Below are 18,873 nucleotides of genomic sequence, written 5' to 3' on the forward strand. Positions count from 1 at the left end.
TTTTTTTTTTTAACATCTTTATTAGACTATAATTGCTTTACAATGTTGTGTTAGTTTCTGCTGTATAACAAAGTGAATCAACTATACGTATGCATATGTCCCCATATCTCCTCCCTCTTGCATTTCCCTTCCACCCTCCCTATCCCACCCCTCTAGGTGGTCGCAAAGCACCGAACTGTTCTCCCGTGCAAGCAGCTGTTTTCTACTAGCTATCTATTTTACATTTGGTAATGTATATAAGTCCATGCCACTCTCTCACTTCGTCCCAGCTTACCCTTCCCCCTCCCCGTGTCTTCAGGTCCATTATCTTCGTCTGTGTCTTTATTTCTGTCCTGCCCCTGGGTTCATCAGAACCAGTTTTCTTTTATTTTTTACATTCCATATATATGTGTTAGCATATGGTATTTGTTTTTCTCTTTCTGACAAACTACACTCTGTATGACAGACTCTAGGTCCATCGACCTCACTACAAATAACTCAATTTTGTTTCTTTATAATGGCTGAGTAATATTCCATTGTATATATGCGCCACATCTTCTTTATCCATTCATCTGTCGATGGACACTTAGGTTGCTTCCACGTCCTGGCTATTGTAAATAGTGCTGCAATGAACACTGGTACATAACTCTTTCTGAATTATGGTTTTCTCAGGGTATATGCCCAGTAGTGGGATTGCTGGGTCGTATGGTAGTTCACTTTTTAGTTTTTTAAGGAACCTCCATACTGTTCTCCATAGTGGCTGTATCAATTTACATTCCCACCAACAGTGCAAGAGGGTTCCCTTTGCTCCACACCCTCTCCAGCATTTATAGTTTGTAGATTTTTTTTTTTTTTCGGTACACAGGCCTCTCACTGTTGTGGCTTCTCCCGTTGCGGAGCACAGGCTCAGCGGCCATGGCTCACAGGCCCAGCGGCTCCACGGCATGTGGGATCTTCCCAGACCAGGGCATGAACCTGCGTCCCCTGCATCGGCAGGCGGACTCTTAACCACTGCGCCACCAGGGAAGCCCTGTAGTTTGTAGATTTTTTAATGATGGCCATTCTGAACGGTGTGAGGTGATACCTCATTGTAGCTTTGATTTGCATTTCTCTAATAATTAGTGATGTTGAGCATCCTTTCATGTGCTTGTTGGCAATCTGTATATCTTCTTTGGAGGAACGTCTATTTGGGTTTTCTGCCCATTTTTGGATTGGGTTGTTTGTTGTTTTGATATTGAGGTGCATGATCTGCTTGTATGTTTTGGAGATTAATCCTTTGTCAATTGCTTCGTTTGCAACTATCCTCTCTGAGGATTGTCTTTTGGTCTTGTTTATGGTTTCCTTTGCTGCCTAAAAGCTTTTAAGTTTCATTAGGTCCCATTTGTTTATTTTTGTTTTTATTTCCATTTCCCTAGGAGGTGGGTCAAAAAGGATCTTGCTGTGATTTATGTCACAGAGTGTTGTGCCTATGTTTTCCTCTAAGAGTTTTATAGTGTCCGGCCTTACATTTAGGTCTTTAATCCATTTTGATTTTATGTTTGTGTATGGTGTTAGGGAGTGTTCTAATTTCATTATTTTACATGTAGCTGTCAAGTTTTCCCAGCACCAGTTATTGAAGAGGCTGTCTTTTCTCCATTGTATATTCTTGCCTCCTTTATCAAAAATAAGGCGACCATATGTGCGTGGGTTTATCTCTGGGCTTTCTATCCTGTTCCATTGAACTATATTTCTGTTTCTGTGCCAGTACTGTACTGTTTTGCCTACGGTAGCTTTGTAGTATGGTGTGAAGTCCAGGAGCCTGATGCCTCCAGCTCTGTTTTTCGTTCTCAAGATTGCTTTGGCTATTCGGGATCTTTTGTGTTTCCATACAAATTGTGAAATTTTTTGTTCTAGTTCTGCGAAAGATGCCATTGGTAGTTTGATAGGGATTGCATTGAATCTGTAGATTGCTTTGGGTAGTACAGTCATTTTCACAGTGTTGATTGTTCCAATCAAAGAACATGGTATATCTCTACATCTGTTTCTATCGTCTAACTTCTTTCATCAGTGTCTTACAGTTTTCTACATACAGGTTCTTTCTCTCCTTAGGTAGTTTTATGTCTAGGTATTTTATTCTTTTTGTTGCAGTGGTAAATGGGAATGTTTCCTTAATTTCTCTTTCATATTTTTCATCATTAGTGTGTAGGCATGCAAGAGATTCCTGTGCATTAATTTTGTATCCTGCTACTTTACCAAATTCATTGATTAGCTCTAGTAGTTTGCTGGTACCACCTTTAGGATTCTCTATGTACAGTATCATGTCATATGCAGACATTGACAGTTTTACTTCTTTTCCAATTTGGATTCCTTTTATTTCTTTTTCTTCTCTGATTGCTGTGGCTAAAACTTCCAAAACTATGTTGAATAATAGCAGAGAGAGTGTGCCACCTTGTCTTGTTCCTGATATTAGCGGAAATGGTTTCAGTTTTTTACTGTTGAGAACGATGTTGGCTGTGGGTTTGTCATATATGGCCTTTATTATGTTGAGGTAGGTTCCCTCTATGCCTACTTTCTGCAGAATTTTTATAATAAATGGGTGTTGAATTTTGTCAAAAGCTTTTCCTGCATCTATTGAGATTATCATATGGTTTTTATCCTTCAGTCTGTTAATATGGTGTATCACACTGATTGATTTGCCTATGTTGAAGAATCCTTGCATTCCTGGAATCAACACCACTTGATCATGGTGTATGATACTTTTAATGTGCCTTTGGATTCTCTTTGCTAGTATTTTGTTGAGGATTTTTGCATCTCTGTTCATCAGTGATATTGGCCTGTGGTTCTCTTTTTTTATGACATCTTTTTCTGGTTTTGGTATCAGGGTGATGGTGGCCTCGTAGAATGAGATTGGGAGTGTTCCTCCCTCTGCCCTATTTTGGAAGAGTTTGAGAAGGATTGGTGTTAGCTCCTCTCTAAATGTTTGATAGAATTCACCTGTGAAACCATTTGGTCCTGGACTTTTGTTTGTTAAAGATTTTTAATCACAGTTTCAATTTCAGTGCTTGTGATTGGTCTGTTTATATTTTCTATTTCTTCCTGGTTCAGTCTCGGAAAGTTGTGCTTTTTTTAAAACAAAATAATTAATTTTAACATCTTTATCAGAGAATAATTGCTTTACAATGGTGTGTTAGTTTCTGCTGTATAACAAAGTGAATCAGCTATACATATACATATATCCCCATTTCTCCTGCCTCCTGTCTCTCCCTCCCACCCCTCTAGGTGGACACAAAGCACCGAGAAGATCTCCCTTTCCTGTACGCCTGCTTCCCACTAGCTATCTATTTTACATTTTGTAGTGTATACATGTCCACGCCACTCTCTCACTTCGTCCCAGCTTACCCACGCCACTCTCTCACTTTGTCCCAGCTTACCCCTCGCCCTCCCTATGTCCTCAAGTCCATTCTCTACATCTGCATCTTTTTCCTGTCCTACCCCTAGGTTCTTCAGAACCAGTTTTTTTTTCTTACATTCCATATATGTGTGTTAGCATACAGTATTTTTTTTTCTCTTTCTGCCTTACTTCACTCTGTATGACAGTCTCTAGTTCTATCCACCTCACTGCAGACAACTCAATTGCGTTTCTTTTTATGGCTCAGTAATAGTCTGTGGAAATATGTGCCACATCATCTTTATCCATTCATCTGTCGATGGACACTTAGGTTGCTTCAGTGTCCTGGCTATTGTAAATAGTGCTGCAATGAACATTGTGGTGCATGGCTATTTTTGAATTATGGTTTTCTCAGGGTATATGCCCTGTACTGCGTATACTTGGTCATATGGTAATTCTATTTTCAGTTTCTTAAGGAACCTCCAAATTGTTCTCCATAGTGGCTGTATCAATTTACATTCCCACCAACAGTGCAAGAGGGTTCCCTTTTCTCCACACCCTCTCCAGCATTTATTGTTTGTAGATTTTTTTTACAGTTTTCTTTTAACATCTTTATTGGAGTATAATTGCTTTACAGTGGTATGTTAGTTTCTGCTTTACAACAAAATGAATCAGTTATATATATATGTACATATGTTCCCATATCTCTTCCCTCTTGCGTCTCCTTCCCTCCCACCCTCCCTATCCCACCCCTCCAGGCAGTCACAAAGCACCGAGCTGATCTCCCTGTGATATGCGGCTGCTTCCCACTAGCTATCTACCTTACGTTTGGTAGTGTATATATGTCCATGCCTCTCTCTCACTTTGTCACAGCTTACCCTTCCCCCTCCCCATAGCCTCAAGTCCATTTTCTAGTAGGTCTGTGCCTTTATTCCTGTTTTACCCCTAGGTTCTTCATGACATTTTTTTTCTTAAATTCCATATATATGTGTTAGGATACGGTATTTGTCTCTCTCTTTCTGACTTACTTCACTCTGTATGATAGACTCTAGGTCTATCCACCTCATTACAAATAGCTCAATTTCATTTCTTTTTATGGCTGAGTAATATTCCATTGTATATATGTGCCACATCTTCTTTATCCATTCATCCGATGATGGACACTTAGGTTGTTTCCATCTCCAGGCTATTGTAAATAGAGCTGCAATGAACATTGTGGTACATGACTCTTTTTGAATTATGGTTTTCTCAGGGTATATGCCCAGTAGTGGGATTGCTGGGTCATAGGGTAGTTCTATTTGTAGTTTTTTAAGGAACCTCCATACTGTTCTCCACAGTGGCTGTATCAGTTTACATTCCCACCAACAGTGCAAGAGGGTTCCCTTTTCTCCACACCCTCTCCAGCACTTATTGTTTCTAGATTTTTTGATGATGGCCGTTCTGACCGGTGTGAGATGATATCTCATTGTAGTTTTGATTTGCAGTTCTCTCATGATTAGTGATCTTGAGCATTCTTTCATGTGTTTCTTGGCAATCTGTATATATTCTTTGGAGAAATGTCTATTTGGGTCTTCTGACTATTTTTGGTTTGGGTTGTTTGCATTTTAGATATTGAGCTACATGAGCTGCTTGTATATTTTGGAGATTAATCCTTTGTCCGTTTCTTCATTTGCAAATATTTTCTCCCATTCTGAGGGTTGTCTTTTTGTCTTATTTATGGTTTCCTTTGCTGTGCAAAAGCTTTTAACTTTTATTAGGCCCCATGTGTTTATTTTTGCTTTTATTTCCATTTCTCTAGGAGGTGGGTCAAAAAGAATCTTGCTGTGATTTATGTCATAGAGTGTTCTGCCTATGCGTTCCTCTAAGAGTTTATACTTTCTGGCCTTACATTTAGGTCTTTAAACCATTTTGAGTTTGTTTTTGTGTATCGTGTTAGGGCGTGTTCTGGTTTCATTCTTCTACATATAACTGTCCAATTTTCCCAGCACCACTTATTGAAGATGCGGTCTTTTCTCCATTGTATATTCTTGCCTCCTTTATCAAAAATAAGGTGACCATATGTACATGGGTTTATCTCTGGGCTTTCTATCCTGTTCCATTGATCTATATTTCTCTTTCTGTGCCAGCACCATACTGTCTTGATTACTGTAGCTTTGTAGTATAGTCTGAAGTCAGGGAGCCTGATTCCTCCAGCTCCAGTTTTCTTTCTCAAGATTACTTTGGCTATTTGGGGTCTTTTCTGTTTCCATACAAATTGTGAAATTTTTTGTTCTGGTTATGTGAAAAATGCCATTGGTAGTTTGATAGGGATAGCATTGAATCTGTAGATTGCTTTGGGTAGTAAAGTCATTTTCACAATGTTGAGTCTTCCAATCCAAGAACATGGTATATCTCTCCATCTGTTCGTATCATCTTTAACTTCCTTCCTCAGTGTCTTATAGTTTTCATCATACAGGTCTTTTGTCTCCTTAGGTAGTTTTATGCCAGGTATTTTATTCTTTTTGTTGCAGTGGTAAAATGAGTGTGTTTCCTTAATTTCTCTTTCAGATTTGTCATCATTAGTGTGTACGAATGCAAGAGATTCCTGTGCATTAATTTTGTATCCTGCTGCTTTATCAAATTCATTGATTAGCTCTAATAGTTTTTCCAGTAGTATCTTTAGGATTCTCTATGTACAGTATCATGTCATCTGCAAACATTGGCAGTTTTACTTCTTCTTTTCCAATTTGGATTCCATTCATTTCTTTTCCTTCTCTGATTGCTGTGGCTAAAACTTCCAAAACTATGTTGAATAATAGTGGTGAGAGTGGGCAACCTTGTCTTGTTCTCGATCTTAGAAGAAATGATTTCAGTTTTTCAGCACTGAGAATGATGTTGGCTTTGGGATTGTCATATATGGCCTTTATTATGTTGAGGTAGATTCCCTCTATGCCTACTTTCTGGAGGGTTTTTATCATAAATTGGTGTTGAATTTTGTCTAAAGCTTTTTCTGCATCTCTTGAGATAATCATATGGTTTTTATCCTTCAATATTTTAATGTGGTGTATCACGTTGATTGATTTGCATATATTGAAGAATCCTTGCATTCCTGTGATAAACCCCACTTGATCATGGTGTATCATCCTTCTAATGTGCTGTTGGATTCTGTTTGCTAGTATTTTTTGAGGATTTTTGCATCTCTGTTAATCAATGATATTGGCCTGTAGTTTTCTTTTTTTTGACATCCTTGTCTGCTTTTGGTATCAAGGTGATGGTGGCCTCGTAGAATGAGTTTGGGAGTGTTCCTTCCTCTGCTATATTTTGGAAGAGTTTGAGAAGGATAATTTATAGCTCTTCTCTAAATGCTTGATGGAAGTCGCCTGTGAAGCCATCTGGTCCTGGGCTTTTGTTTATTGGGAGATTTTTTTTTTTTTTTTTCAGTACGCGGGCCTCTCGTTGTTGTGGCCTCTCCCGTTGCGGAGCACAGGCTCCGGACGCACAGGCTCAGAAGCCATGGCTCGTGGGCCCAGCCGCTCTGCGGCATGTGGGATCTTCCCGGGCTGGGGCACGAACCCGTGTCCCCTGCATCGGCAGGCGGACTCTCAACCACTGCGCCACCAGGGAAGCCCTGTTGGGAGATTTTTAATCACAGTTTCAATTTCAGTGGTTGTGATTGGTCTGTTTATATTTTCTTCTTCCTGGTTCAGTCTCGGAAGGTTGTGCTTTTCTATAAATTTGTCCATTTCTTCCAGGTTGTCCATTTTATTGGCATAGAGTTGCTTGTAGTAATCTCTCATGATCCTTTGTATTTCTGCAGTGTCACAAGTTACTTCTCCTTTTTCATTTCTAATTCTATTGATTTGAGTCTTCTCCCTTTTTTTCTTGATGAGGCTGGCTAATGGTTTATTAATTTTGTTTATCTTCTCAATGAACCATCTTTTAGTTTTATTGATCTTTGCTATTGTTTCCTTCATTTCTTTTTCATTTATTTCTGATCTGATCTTTATGGTTTCTTTCCTTCTCCTAACTTTGGGGGTTTTTTGTTCTTCTTTGTCTAATTGATTTAGGTTAAGGTTAGGTTGTTTATTTGAGATTTTTCTTGTTTCTGAGGTAAGAGTGTATTGCTATAAACTTCCCTCTTAGAACTGCTTTTGCTGTATCCCATAGGTTTTGGGTCATCGTGTTTGCATTGTCATTTGTTTCTAGGTGTTTTTTAGTATCCTCTTTGATTTCTTCAGTGATCTCTTGGTTATTTAGTAAGGTATGGTTTAGCCTCCCTGTGTTTGTATTTTTTACGGTTTTTTTCCTGCAATTGATATCTAGTCTCATAGCGTTGTGGTCGGAATAGATACTTGATACGATTTCAGTTTTCTTAAATTTACCAAGGCTTGATTTGTGACCCAAGATATGATCTATCTTGGAGAATGTTTCATGAGCACTTGAGAGGAATGTGTATCCTGTTGTTTTTGGATGGAATGTCCTATAAATATCAGTTAAGTCCATCTTGTTTAATGTGTCATTTAAAGCTTGTGTTTCCTTATTTATTTTCATTTTGGATGATATGTCCATTGGTGAAAGTGGGGTGTTAAAGTCCCCTCCTATGATTTTGTTCCCGTTGATTTCCCCTTTTATGGCTGTTAGTATTTGCCTTATGTATGAGGTGCTCCTATGTTGGGTGCATAAATATTTACAGTTGTTATATCTTCTTTTTGGATTGATCCCTTGATCTTTATGTAGTGTCCTTCTCTGTCTCTTGTAATAGTCTTTATTTTAAAGTCTATTTTGTCTGATATGAGAATTGCTACTCCAGCTTTCTTTTGCTTTCCATTTTCATGGAATATGTTTTCCATCCCCTCACTTTCAGTCTGTATGTGTCCCTAGGTCTGAAATGGATCTCTTGTAGACAGCATATATATGGGTCCTGTTTTTGTATCCATTTAGCCAGCCTGTGTCTTTTGGTTGCAGCATTTAATCCATTTGCATTTAAGGTAATTATTGATATGTATGCTCCTATTACCATGTTCTTAATTGTTTTGGGTTTGTTGTTGTACGTCTTTTCCTTCTCTTGTGTTTCCTGCCTAGGGAAGTTCCTTTAGCATTTGTTGTAAAGCTGGTTTGGTAGTGCTGAATTCTCTTAGGTTTTGCTTGTCTGTAAAGCTTTTAATTTCTCCATCAAATCTGAATGAGATCCTTGGTGGATAGAGTAATCTTGGTTGTAGGTTTTTCTCCTTCATCACTTTAAATATGTCCTGCCAGTGCCTTCTGGTTTGCAGAGTTTCTGCTGAGAGATCCGCTGTTGACCTTATGGGGGTTCACTTGTATGTTATATGTTGCTTTTCCCTTGCTGCTTTTAGTATTTTTTGTTTGTATTTAATTTTTGATAGTTTGATTAATATGTGTCTTGGTGTGTTTCTCCTTGGATTTATCCTGTATGGGACTCCCTGCACTTCCTGGACTTGATTGACTATTTCCTTTCCCATGTTAGGGAAATTTTCAACTATAATCTCTTCAAATATTTTCTCAGACCCTTTCTTTTTCTCTTCTTCTGGGACCCCTATTATTCGAATGTTGGTGTGTTTAATGTTGTTCCAGAGTTCTCTGAGACTGTCTTCAAATCTTTTTGTTCTTTTTTCTTTATTCTGCTCTGCAGTAGTTATTTCCACTATTTTATCTTCCAGGTCACTTATCCATTCTTCTACCTCAGTTTTTCTGCTATTGATTCCTGCTAGAGAAGTTTAAATTTTTTTATTGTGTTGTTCATCATTGTTTGTTTGCTCTTTAGTTCTTCTAGGTCCTTGTTAAACGTTTCTTGTATTTTCTGCATTCTATTTCCAAGATTTTGGATCATCTTTACTATCATTACTCTGAATTCTTTTTCAGGTAGACTGCCTATTTCCTCTTCATTTGTTTGGTCTGGTGGGTTTTTACCTTGCTCCTTCATCTGCTGCATATTTCTCTGTCTTCTTATTTTGTTTAACTTACTGTGTTTGTGGTTTCCTTTTTGTAGGCTGCAGGTTTGTAGTTCCTATTGTTTTTGGTGTCTGCCCACAGTGGGTGAGGTTTGTTCAGTGGCTAGTGTAGGTTTCCTGGTGGAGGCTACTGGTTCATTTGTTCTGGTGGGTGGGGCTGGATCTTGTCTTTCTGGTGGTCAGGGACATGTCTGGTGGTGTGTTTTGGGGTGTCTGTAAACTTATTATGATTTTAGGCAGCCTCTCTGCTAATGGGTGGAGTTGTGTTCCTGTCTTGCTAGTTGTTTGGCGTGGGGCATCCAGCACTGGAGCTTGCTGGCCGTTGGGTGGCGCTGGGTCTTAGCATTGAGATGGAGCTATCACCAATTGATATTACATGGGGCTGGGAGGTCTCTGGTGGTCCAATGTCCTGAACTTGGCTCTCCCACCGCAGGGGCTCAGTCCTGACACCAGGCCCGGGTACCAGGATCCTATCAGCCACATGGCTCAGAAAAAAGGGGAGAAAAAAAAGAAAGAAAAAATAATAATGATAATTTTTTAAATTACTTAAATAAAAATTATAATAATAATAAAAAAGAAGAGAGCAACCAAACCAATAAAGAAATCCACCAATAATAGCAAACGCTAAAAACTAAACTAAGATAAACATAAAAATCAGAAACAAATCAGTCACAGACAGCAATCCCCACGTCTACAGTTTCTCCCAAAGTCCACCGCCTCAATTTTGGGATGTTTCATTGTCAATTCAGGCATTCCACAGATGCATCGTTCATCAAGTTGACTGTGAGGATTTAATCTGTTGCTCCTGAGGCTGCACAGAGAAATTTCCCTTTCTCTTCTTTGTTCGCACAGCTCCTGGGGTTCAGCTTTGGTTCTGGCCCCATCTCTGCATGTAGGCCGTCCTCAGGCATCTGTCCCCACCCAGACAGGATGGGGTTAACGCAGCGGCTGATTAGGGGGCTCTTGTTCATTCAGGCCCGGGGGAGGGAGGGGTACAGTAGTTATAATTGGAATGCGGGGCGAGCCTGTGGTGGCAGAGGCCAGCATGACGTTACAGCTGCCTGAGGTGGGCCATGTGTTGTCCTGGGGAAGTTGTCCCTGGATCATGGGACCCTGGCATTGGCAGGCTGCACAGGCTCGTGGGGCAGTGGGGGTGTTGTGGGTAGTGACCTGTGCTTGCACACAGGATTCTTGGTGGCTGCAGCAGCAGCATTAGCATTTCATGCTCGTCTCTGGGGTCTGAGCTTATAGCCGTGGCTCACGCCCATCTCTGGAGCTCATTTAAGCAGTGCTCTGCCTTCTGTGGGCAGACAGGAAAGGAATCCCCTCTCCTTGCACACCCTGAAACAATGGTCTCTTGCCTCTTAGGCAGGTGCAGACTTTTTCCCCAGAGTCCCTCCTGGCTAGCTTGTGTGCACTAGCCCCCTTCAGGCTGTGTTCACGCAGCCAACCTCAGTCCTCTCCCTGGGATCTGAACTCCGAAGGCTGAGCCTCAGCTCCCAGCCCCTACCCGCCACAGTGGTGAGCAGACAAGCCTCTCAGGCTGGTGAGTGCTGGTCGGCACCCATTCTCTGTGTGGGAATCTCTCCACTTTGCCCTCTGCACCCCTGTTGCTGCTCTCTCCTCCGTGGCTCTGAAGCTTCCCCCCCCCGCCGCCGCCACCCACCCCGTCTCCTCCAGTGAAGGGTCTCCCTAATGTGTGGAAACTTTTCCTCCTTCACAGCTCCCTCCCAGAGGTGCAGGTCCCATCCCTATTCTTTTGTCTCTCTTTTTTCTTTTGCCCTACCCAAGTACATGGGGAGTTTCTTGCCTTTTGGGAAGTCTGAGGTCTTCTGCTAGCATTCAGTAAGTGTTCTGTCAGAGTTGTTCCACATGTAGATGTATTTTTGGTGTCTTTGTGGGGAGGAAAGTGATCTCCACATCTTATTCCTCCGCCTCTTGAAGGTCCCCCCTGAAAATGGTTCTTTCTGGAATATGCCAGGACAATGTGGTCTTTTGCAGTTAACTGTTTCTCAGAACACAAAAGGGTGAGGGGTTTCCTACCAATGCTGATTTCTAGAAGCATGGGGCTCAAAGTTCAATACTGTCAATGACATGACTCTGCTTTGTCAATTCTGTCTATGGAATTTCTCTGTATTCTCTTTTGTATGCCATACTATTTCTGCTTGCCTTTTTTGTTTGTTTTTTGCTTTTGTTTTTCTGTGCTTATGACTTGGTTCCCTAACTTAATTGTAGGCTCTCTGAGGGAAGGAAGTATGTCTTATACTGATTTGTATTCCTCCTCTTCCCCAATGCCCTCCTCTTTTTGCCTAACAGTGTTCCATCCCAACTACCCAAAAGTTATTGACTTCAGTAGAAAGACATTATTTCTTTTTTGATGTGCTAAGATAGTAAGTAGATATATAAATTGTAAGCTTTTCATAATTGGAAATAAGCATCCAAGAACTTTTAAAGTTACATATTTAACTCTTGTTTACAGGGAATTCAGGGATGGACAAACCTTTTTCTCTAATTGGTTTCTTTCTGCTTGCATACATAATGCCAACCTATTCTTTTGCTTAGGTGATCGCTGAGTTCACCTTCATGCGCAAAGTCTGTATCTACTGGTATTTTTACCAACTTCCTGCTGTCTGGTGTACCTGTCTCATTGACTCAGCTTGTGAACCAGGGCATTGTTCAGAATATGAAATATTATGGAAGAGATTTCATGAAGGAGTTTATGCATTGTGTAGGCAATAAAAAGACCTTACAATCTCATAGTAACAAAGATGCCATTTTAAATGATGCTCATGCCTAGAATTCTGTTTCAAATAAAATATCAGGGAGAACATAGGAAAAAATGGGCTGAATGTTCAAAGTGTCTGTGGAAGCAAAAGAAACTGAAGCATTTAAGATGAGGCCTTAAAAACAAATTATAATACGTTTGATGATAATGTTCTTTTACATCTACTCAACACGGCTTAATGGAAGCGCAATAAAAGACTAGGTTAATGTTGACAAGAGTTTAAAGCGACACAGTATCAGTGATAGCAAAACGGTAAAGGACATCAGTGAAGTCAGTGAAGACAACTTTAGTGAAGGAGACAAAATAACTTTAGAAGAGGCTGCTTCAATCACCATTGTAATAATTGCATATACAGAAAGGCAACCACACTGCACTGCCCAGGAGGTCATGCATTTGTACATTCTCCACTCAGCTTTTATGAGCAACGAGTGCCAAGACTTACTCACAAAAAAAAAGAAATTCTAGGTTATGTCATAGGGTCAGTACGGAGAAATCAAGTCACCAACATCTTCTACATATGGCTGAGCAAGATAGTCTTTAAAGCCCCTTCTAGATTCTAGCTTTCTTAAACTCCTATAAGTAGTCATCAGTGTTCATCATGATGACCCCAGGATACTGCAATTTTTAAAAATGATTTCTGAGTCATTAGAGAAAGGTTCTGTTTTGTTCAATATAGTTATGATATTTTAAATCTTTGAAAATCAGGGATCCCGAATAGGAAATATTACCAATCAACCTGAATATTTACTTTACCAAAACACTTCATTCCCTGATCATTCTGGGCCATTCACCATATAATGTTCTTAGGTAGATTTTTGTTTTTCTTAAAAGAAGGGGAAATTGTAAGGGAATAGATCTCAAGGGTTAGATCCTTGGCTAAAGACTCCCTTGGATTGCTTGTGGCTGTTGGCTGTAGCAACTTGTTTTCTTGCAGAGATGAAGCATCTGGTTTTTGTTATCTCAATGATGCTGTCCTGGGAATATTACGATTACGACGGAAATTTGACCGTATTCTCTATGTGGATTTGGATCTGCACCACGGAGATGGTAAGCCCTTCACTTTCAAAGGTGCTTCGCTGCTAGGACTGCAGGTTTTTATCAGTAAAGCTGCTTCTAGGCAGCTGGTAACAGGAGAAATGCCTCTTGCAATTGAAATTTTCCTAATCCAGAATCCTCAAGTAGGTAGAGATTCTTTTAACTGATGCAATGCCTCCCGTGATGACCAAGCTGCTTTAAAATACCAGATTCTTGTAATTTCTCCTCCCCTCTCCTCCAGTAGCAAAGCTCTCCAGTAGAGAACTTTAAGAAGTGGAAATCAGGGTAAGATTTCCTAGTGTTTACTCCAGTGCTTAGTGACCTCCCTCAGTCCACTTCCATAGGTTCTAAATGAAATCTGCAGTCAGAGTCCTGATGCTTCTCTTAAAATAGAAGAGGTGCATGGTGGACTAACATTCTGAATTTTTCACCAATAGGGATACCAACTCATGCAGAGATCAGAATCTGTGCTACTTGCTTTGTATTGCTAAAATATTTAGTCCTGCACAAACTCAGGGTACCTTCTCTAACTTTTAATAGCAGTAGACTAACAATTTGCCTTAACCCCATTAATCCTCTCTTAGAAGACTTCACTAAAAGGATGTATTAAGCCCTCCTGTGTACTTTTCATCTAGAACGTAGAGCTGCAGTGACAGTTACCCTCATTCTGTTTCTTTGCTATAGCCTGTGTATGACACATATTTCCATCGATCTAGGACACTTATCCAGTCAAATTAGTTAAGGATATTCCCTCCCTGCCCCCACATCAGTGATTCCTGCTTCCCTGTTTCCAGGGATCTTTTGAGACAAACTAACAAAACCAAGGCATAAGAGATGAAAAGAATAGTATGTGATGGAAGCTAGGGTCAGCTCTGCTGCCAAAACAGAAAAAGGAAGAAATTGTGGGAGAGACCTCCCAGGGAGTTCAGCTAGATGGACGCTTCCATGGAATGGTGACAGAAAATTAAAGGTAACAGAGAGAAGTGAGAAGGGTTAAAACAACCAACACACTACTTTGAGAACCATGTCCAATGAATATCTGAATACTTAGCCAATGCAGAATCCAGCCTTGCTCAAAACCCTTCAGAGGCTCTTATTGCCTATAACAAGGGTAACATTTGGCCGGTGGCTTGTTTTTGTATGACCAGAGAGCTAAGAATGGTTTTTTACATTTTACAAGGTTGTAGAGCAGAAAAAAATACAATAAAGACCATGTAGTTTTCAAAGCCTAAAATATTTACTATGTAGCCACTTGGTTTGCTAAACCTCGGCCTATAGCAATGGTTCTCAAACTTGAATGTTGATCAGGATGACCTGGCGGTGGGGAGAGCTTGTTTTAAAATGCAGATTCCTGGGCCACATCCACCAGATATTCAGATTTAGTAGGTCTGGTATGGAACCTGGAAATCTCCATATTAATATCACCCCAGTTGTTCCACAGGCTACACTTTGAAAACCAGTGTTCTTCAAGGTAAAGTCCACATTATTTGCCCTGTCTTTCAAGGCCTGCCTCAAAGAGGCCTCACCTCCTCTCTCCAGGCTTCTCTCTTACTACTTGCTGTCCAGCCTACTCTATTCAATGATGCCCAGACACGTCTCACTGTTCCCTCCTCCCTGACTCTGCGGTACTTTTTCCTAACTTAGTTCTGTATTCTTTTCCCCTTTTGCATCTTCAGGTTCTACCCAAGAGCTCAAGTTGGTAGCAGATCTGTCCCGACCACTCCAGCCCAAGTGGTCTCTCCCCCTGTTCACTGTATTGTCCTGTATTGTTTCTATCACTGATTTGATATTTAATTATATATTGTCTTATATTGTGAGCGAATTCTTTAATGTGTATATGGCTTCTCCTCCCATAGAAACTTTCAGTTCCTCCAGAGCAGAGATCAAGTTATTTACTTCTTTCTGTCCTATGCAGTGGCAGGAACAAACAGACCTATGCCTATAGTAGTGGTTCAGTAAAATATTTGTTGAATGAATGAGTGATTATGAAATTCAAACTCTTAGTATCAGAGTTCAAGAATAGAATCAAGTCTATTGAACCATGTAAGAATGAAAGAAGACTGTCACCTGAAACCATTCTTTCCATTTGCAATGTTATTTCTATACCATTTATAGTTTCCTGTTTTAGCCAACTTTTATGGTATGTTTCACTTCGGTTTATTTCCCCTCTTCAGCACCTCCCTTCCAGTGACCCCTGCCCCACTTCCAAACTCTTACACATTTGGTTTATTTTAAATCTCCCATGATTCTACAACTGGCATCCTGCGGTGGCCTCAGCAGCACCCCTACCCCATCTTCACCTTCTTTCAGCTACCTAACCACTCTTCGCTTTCACAGCGAGCCCCATACCCTCCCCTTTGTCTATGTCCTTTCTTAAAGTATGATTTTCTAACAACACCTAATGGCATCTCCCATGAGAAGTGATACAAATGGCTACTAAACATATGAAAAGGTGCTCAACACTATAAGACTCAGAGAAATGCAAATTAGAACAAGACGGTTCTTTCTGCCTAAGATTAAAAAGAATAATGATACCCAGTGTCAATCATGATGTCAGAAAACGGGAACTCTTACACACCATTGAGAGAAGTATAAATTTGTACCACCTTTCTGGATGGATAAATAATCAGGATTTTCATGAATTATCCTTGTCTATACTTCCGTTTCTAAGTTAAAATGCTATTTTAATTTATTTTCTTTTGTTTTCTTTTGTTTACCTAATGCCTTGTGCCTGGAGCCTTTAACTGGTTTTAACTGCCTCCCCAGGGCAAAACATAAGGCTTGGGAAATTCAAACATACCTGTGATATACAAATAGAGTCAATATTTTTTTAAGGTCTCTGTTGGCCTCTAATGAAGACTGAAAGCATTAAGTAAACAGAGACAATTTCTTTATTCAAAGTATCAAAGAGGGTAATACATGAATTTGCTAAGAGTTCTTCCATTTTACAAACGGATTATCTGAATACAGTATGACAATTATGTGGTTCTGGGAGGAAAAGTGTAGAGGTGGGCAGCGTGTTTATCTGAATAAGTAGTGGCTTGTTAGAGACATCTTCTATCTCCCAGACCTCTCTTCATTTTCTGACTGTTAAAATGGAAAGGAGACTCCTTTCTAGAAGTTTTCCCTCCTGTCTTTCTCCAGGCTTTAAAAAGCTGTCATTCAAGCTGCTATTAAGGGCTACTTCCATGTTTTAGCCAGAAACATGTACTATAAGTTACTTAGTACACACGGAACTTTGGGTGAACTGCATTTATAACCAAATCTGTATTATAGAGAGGCATTTTATAATTAGGTTTTCACTATGTAATGCCTAATGTTCGTATTGGTCATGTTTTTCAAAGGGTTGCCACATTGTACTTCTTTGAAAAAAATCCCAAGAATTTAACTTAGAACCACTGAAACAAAACATAAAACTTCCAAGATGGTGCCAGTTTCCTTTATGCAGCTCTGTTGACAATGCCTCAATTATGAGCTCCAGCCCTTCCCCACCTTTTAGAACAGGTTGTCAAAGAGAGCCTGCGCATCCCCATTGCTTGGAAATGTCCAGCTTTAGCTTGAGTGAATTTGAAAAGGAACCCCAAACTTCGCTTGAGGCCAGAGTTCTACCTCATCTTGTAATGACAGAGATCCAAGACGAGAGTTTTGTTACTTTTATTCCTCAGCTTGCTAGCTTTATTATTGCTACCTTCTCCTCTCTCTTCCTTCCCACAGCTGCTTTCTAGAGTTTCAGTTGTTGAAAACAGAGATTTGTATATATGAAGTGATTCTTCTGCCATTTCTTTCTCTGGTAGGTGTAGAAGATGCCTTCAGTTTCACCTCCAAAGTCATGACGGTGTCCCTGCACAAATTCTCCCCAGGATTTTTCCCAGGCAAGTGATCTGTGTGCTCAGTATTACATTTGAGGAATAAATACTGCAGTTCTATACATTTCTTATATCTTGTATTTCGATAGCTGCGTGCTGTGAATGCCATATTGGTGCTACTCCATGCAAAACATTTAACATAGGTCATTTCAGGTGACAGCGATAAAAGAAATGTAATGCTGCTGCTTTTTCCAGATGATTTTCATGGACTGTCAATAGACAGCTCACTTACACTTACAGTACTATCAGGTAGCCTGTGTAACCCTCAACATCCTGATAAGTGCGATGATATATTAGTATTATGTCAATCTGAGTCGTATGAAAAATCTAGTGAAGAAGTTAATCTCTATTTTTTTGTTCATTTGATCCAGCAAGATGGAGACTAAGGTTTTCCCATTTTCTTACAGTTTTCCTACTTCCCCAACACTGTTTACAACAGTTTTTTTTTAATTTCATTCCCTTAGAAACCATCATTCATTCAAGATTGTTCTGCTAATTGACCTTTTGATTTTCTGAATTGCTATCAGAGAAGCCTTCAGGTTTTCTAATTCTCATGTTCTTAAAACTGTTCTCCGTGTTCCTCTCTTTGACAGGAACAGGTGATGTGTCTGATGTCGGCCTAGGGAAGGGACGGTACTACAGTGTAAATGTGCCCATTCAGGATGGCATACAGGATGAGAAGTATTACCACATCTGCGAAAGGTATGGCTGCAGTGCTGAGCCAGTAACAAGTGCATTACTTTTCTGTAGGATGCAATGGCCCCCAATCCCAAACAATTCTTGTTTTCAAAGAACCATTTGAAAAAAAATTAAAAAGCTACTATATACTCACGTAGCTTTTGTACACTGCTCACTATGCTTATTTGATCAGGTAACTATCCCCTGTCTGGGAGAGCAGAGTGTTTGGACCAGAGCCACACTCTCAGTTTGATCTTACCTGCCACTCTGTATGATTAAGGCCTTCCCAAGAGCAGAGCTTCTCAGCTGTCCTGGGGAATCCCTTGTCTACTAGTTTCTTAGCTAAAACCTGCATATAATATGATTTCATTAGCCTGGGAGGGTCAGTTTCGGCTTTCCGTTATGGAGATCTGCTTCCATCCACTGGTGTGAATATTAGAGAGTTTTTTATTACGAGTTCTTGAGTTCTATCCGTTGTATTAAAATTGGAGTCAGAAATCTGTTCTTTTTGCGCTATGGTTAAGGATTACATTACAGCCACTTGTAGGCAGACAGTTTGGTGCCACTGTGTAGATCAGACCATTGGGGCTGAAAAGCCCTACGGAATGGGGAAGAGGGTGGCTAAACTCATATTTGTGAAAATTGAGATTGGTCAGGTACAAATTCACTGCTGACATTGGCAGTAGAGAAAGTGAGTCTGACTAGAAGTCAGCAAGTCAACATTACTTAAGGTTGAGGGGATTGAGGTGCTTTTGATCCCTCTCCCACTCGGCTCAGATTTCTCCCAACCTTCTGGTGGAAACAGGGACTTCCCAAAGGAGCCTGCACTGGCCGTCATCACTGGCAGTTGTATAAACAAAGTAGAAGTATTAAAAAATAAAAACTTTATGCTTCAAAGGTGCCTCTTAGCTCAAGAGTTTTGGCAAGCTGGGTCATCAGCAGCAGCCCTAGCCTCTTCATATTTTGATCATGTCCCCTGGCTACCTCTGCATTGTCAGACTGAAAAGGCCTCTTTTTCTTTTTTTTTTTTTTTTTTGAGCCTGCCATTGATGGTTTTAATTGCCCTTCTTTGTTCCTCTTGGGCTCTGTTCTGTCCTTCTTGATATGTGCAGATCAGAGCTGCTTACGTAACTTTACCAAAAATGTCCTGTAGTTCTATGTAAAAGGAGAATTATTTTGTTTTTCTTTTAATCCCCTTATTGACAGTGCCCAACA

At 40.1% G+C, this 18,873-nt stretch overlaps 1 protein-coding gene across 2 annotated transcripts in view; it reads left to right on the forward strand.

Annotated features, from left to right (window-relative positions):
• Positions 1-18,873, forward strand: part of HDAC8 (histone deacetylase 8) — a 244,923-nt gene that overhangs the window by 67,589 nt on the left and 158,461 nt on the right. For both annotated transcript variants that reach the window (XM_022565591.2, XM_089904374.1), the window contains 3 exons: positions 13,014-13,126; positions 16,909-16,986; positions 17,574-17,682. In XM_022565591.2, coding sequence (XP_022421299.1) covers positions 13,014-13,126; positions 16,909-16,986; positions 17,574-17,682 — 300 coding nt within the window. The remainder of the gene's footprint in view (positions 1-13,013; positions 13,127-16,908; positions 16,987-17,573; positions 17,683-18,873) is intronic.

This window comes from Delphinapterus leucas, chromosome X (genome assembly GCF_059928025.1).
Source record: "Delphinapterus leucas isolate spDelLeu-1000000601 "Yukka" chromosome X, BTC_Dleu_Yukka2, whole genome shotgun sequence".
Classification (NCBI taxonomy): domain Eukaryota; kingdom Metazoa; phylum Chordata; class Mammalia; order Artiodactyla; family Monodontidae; genus Delphinapterus; species Delphinapterus leucas.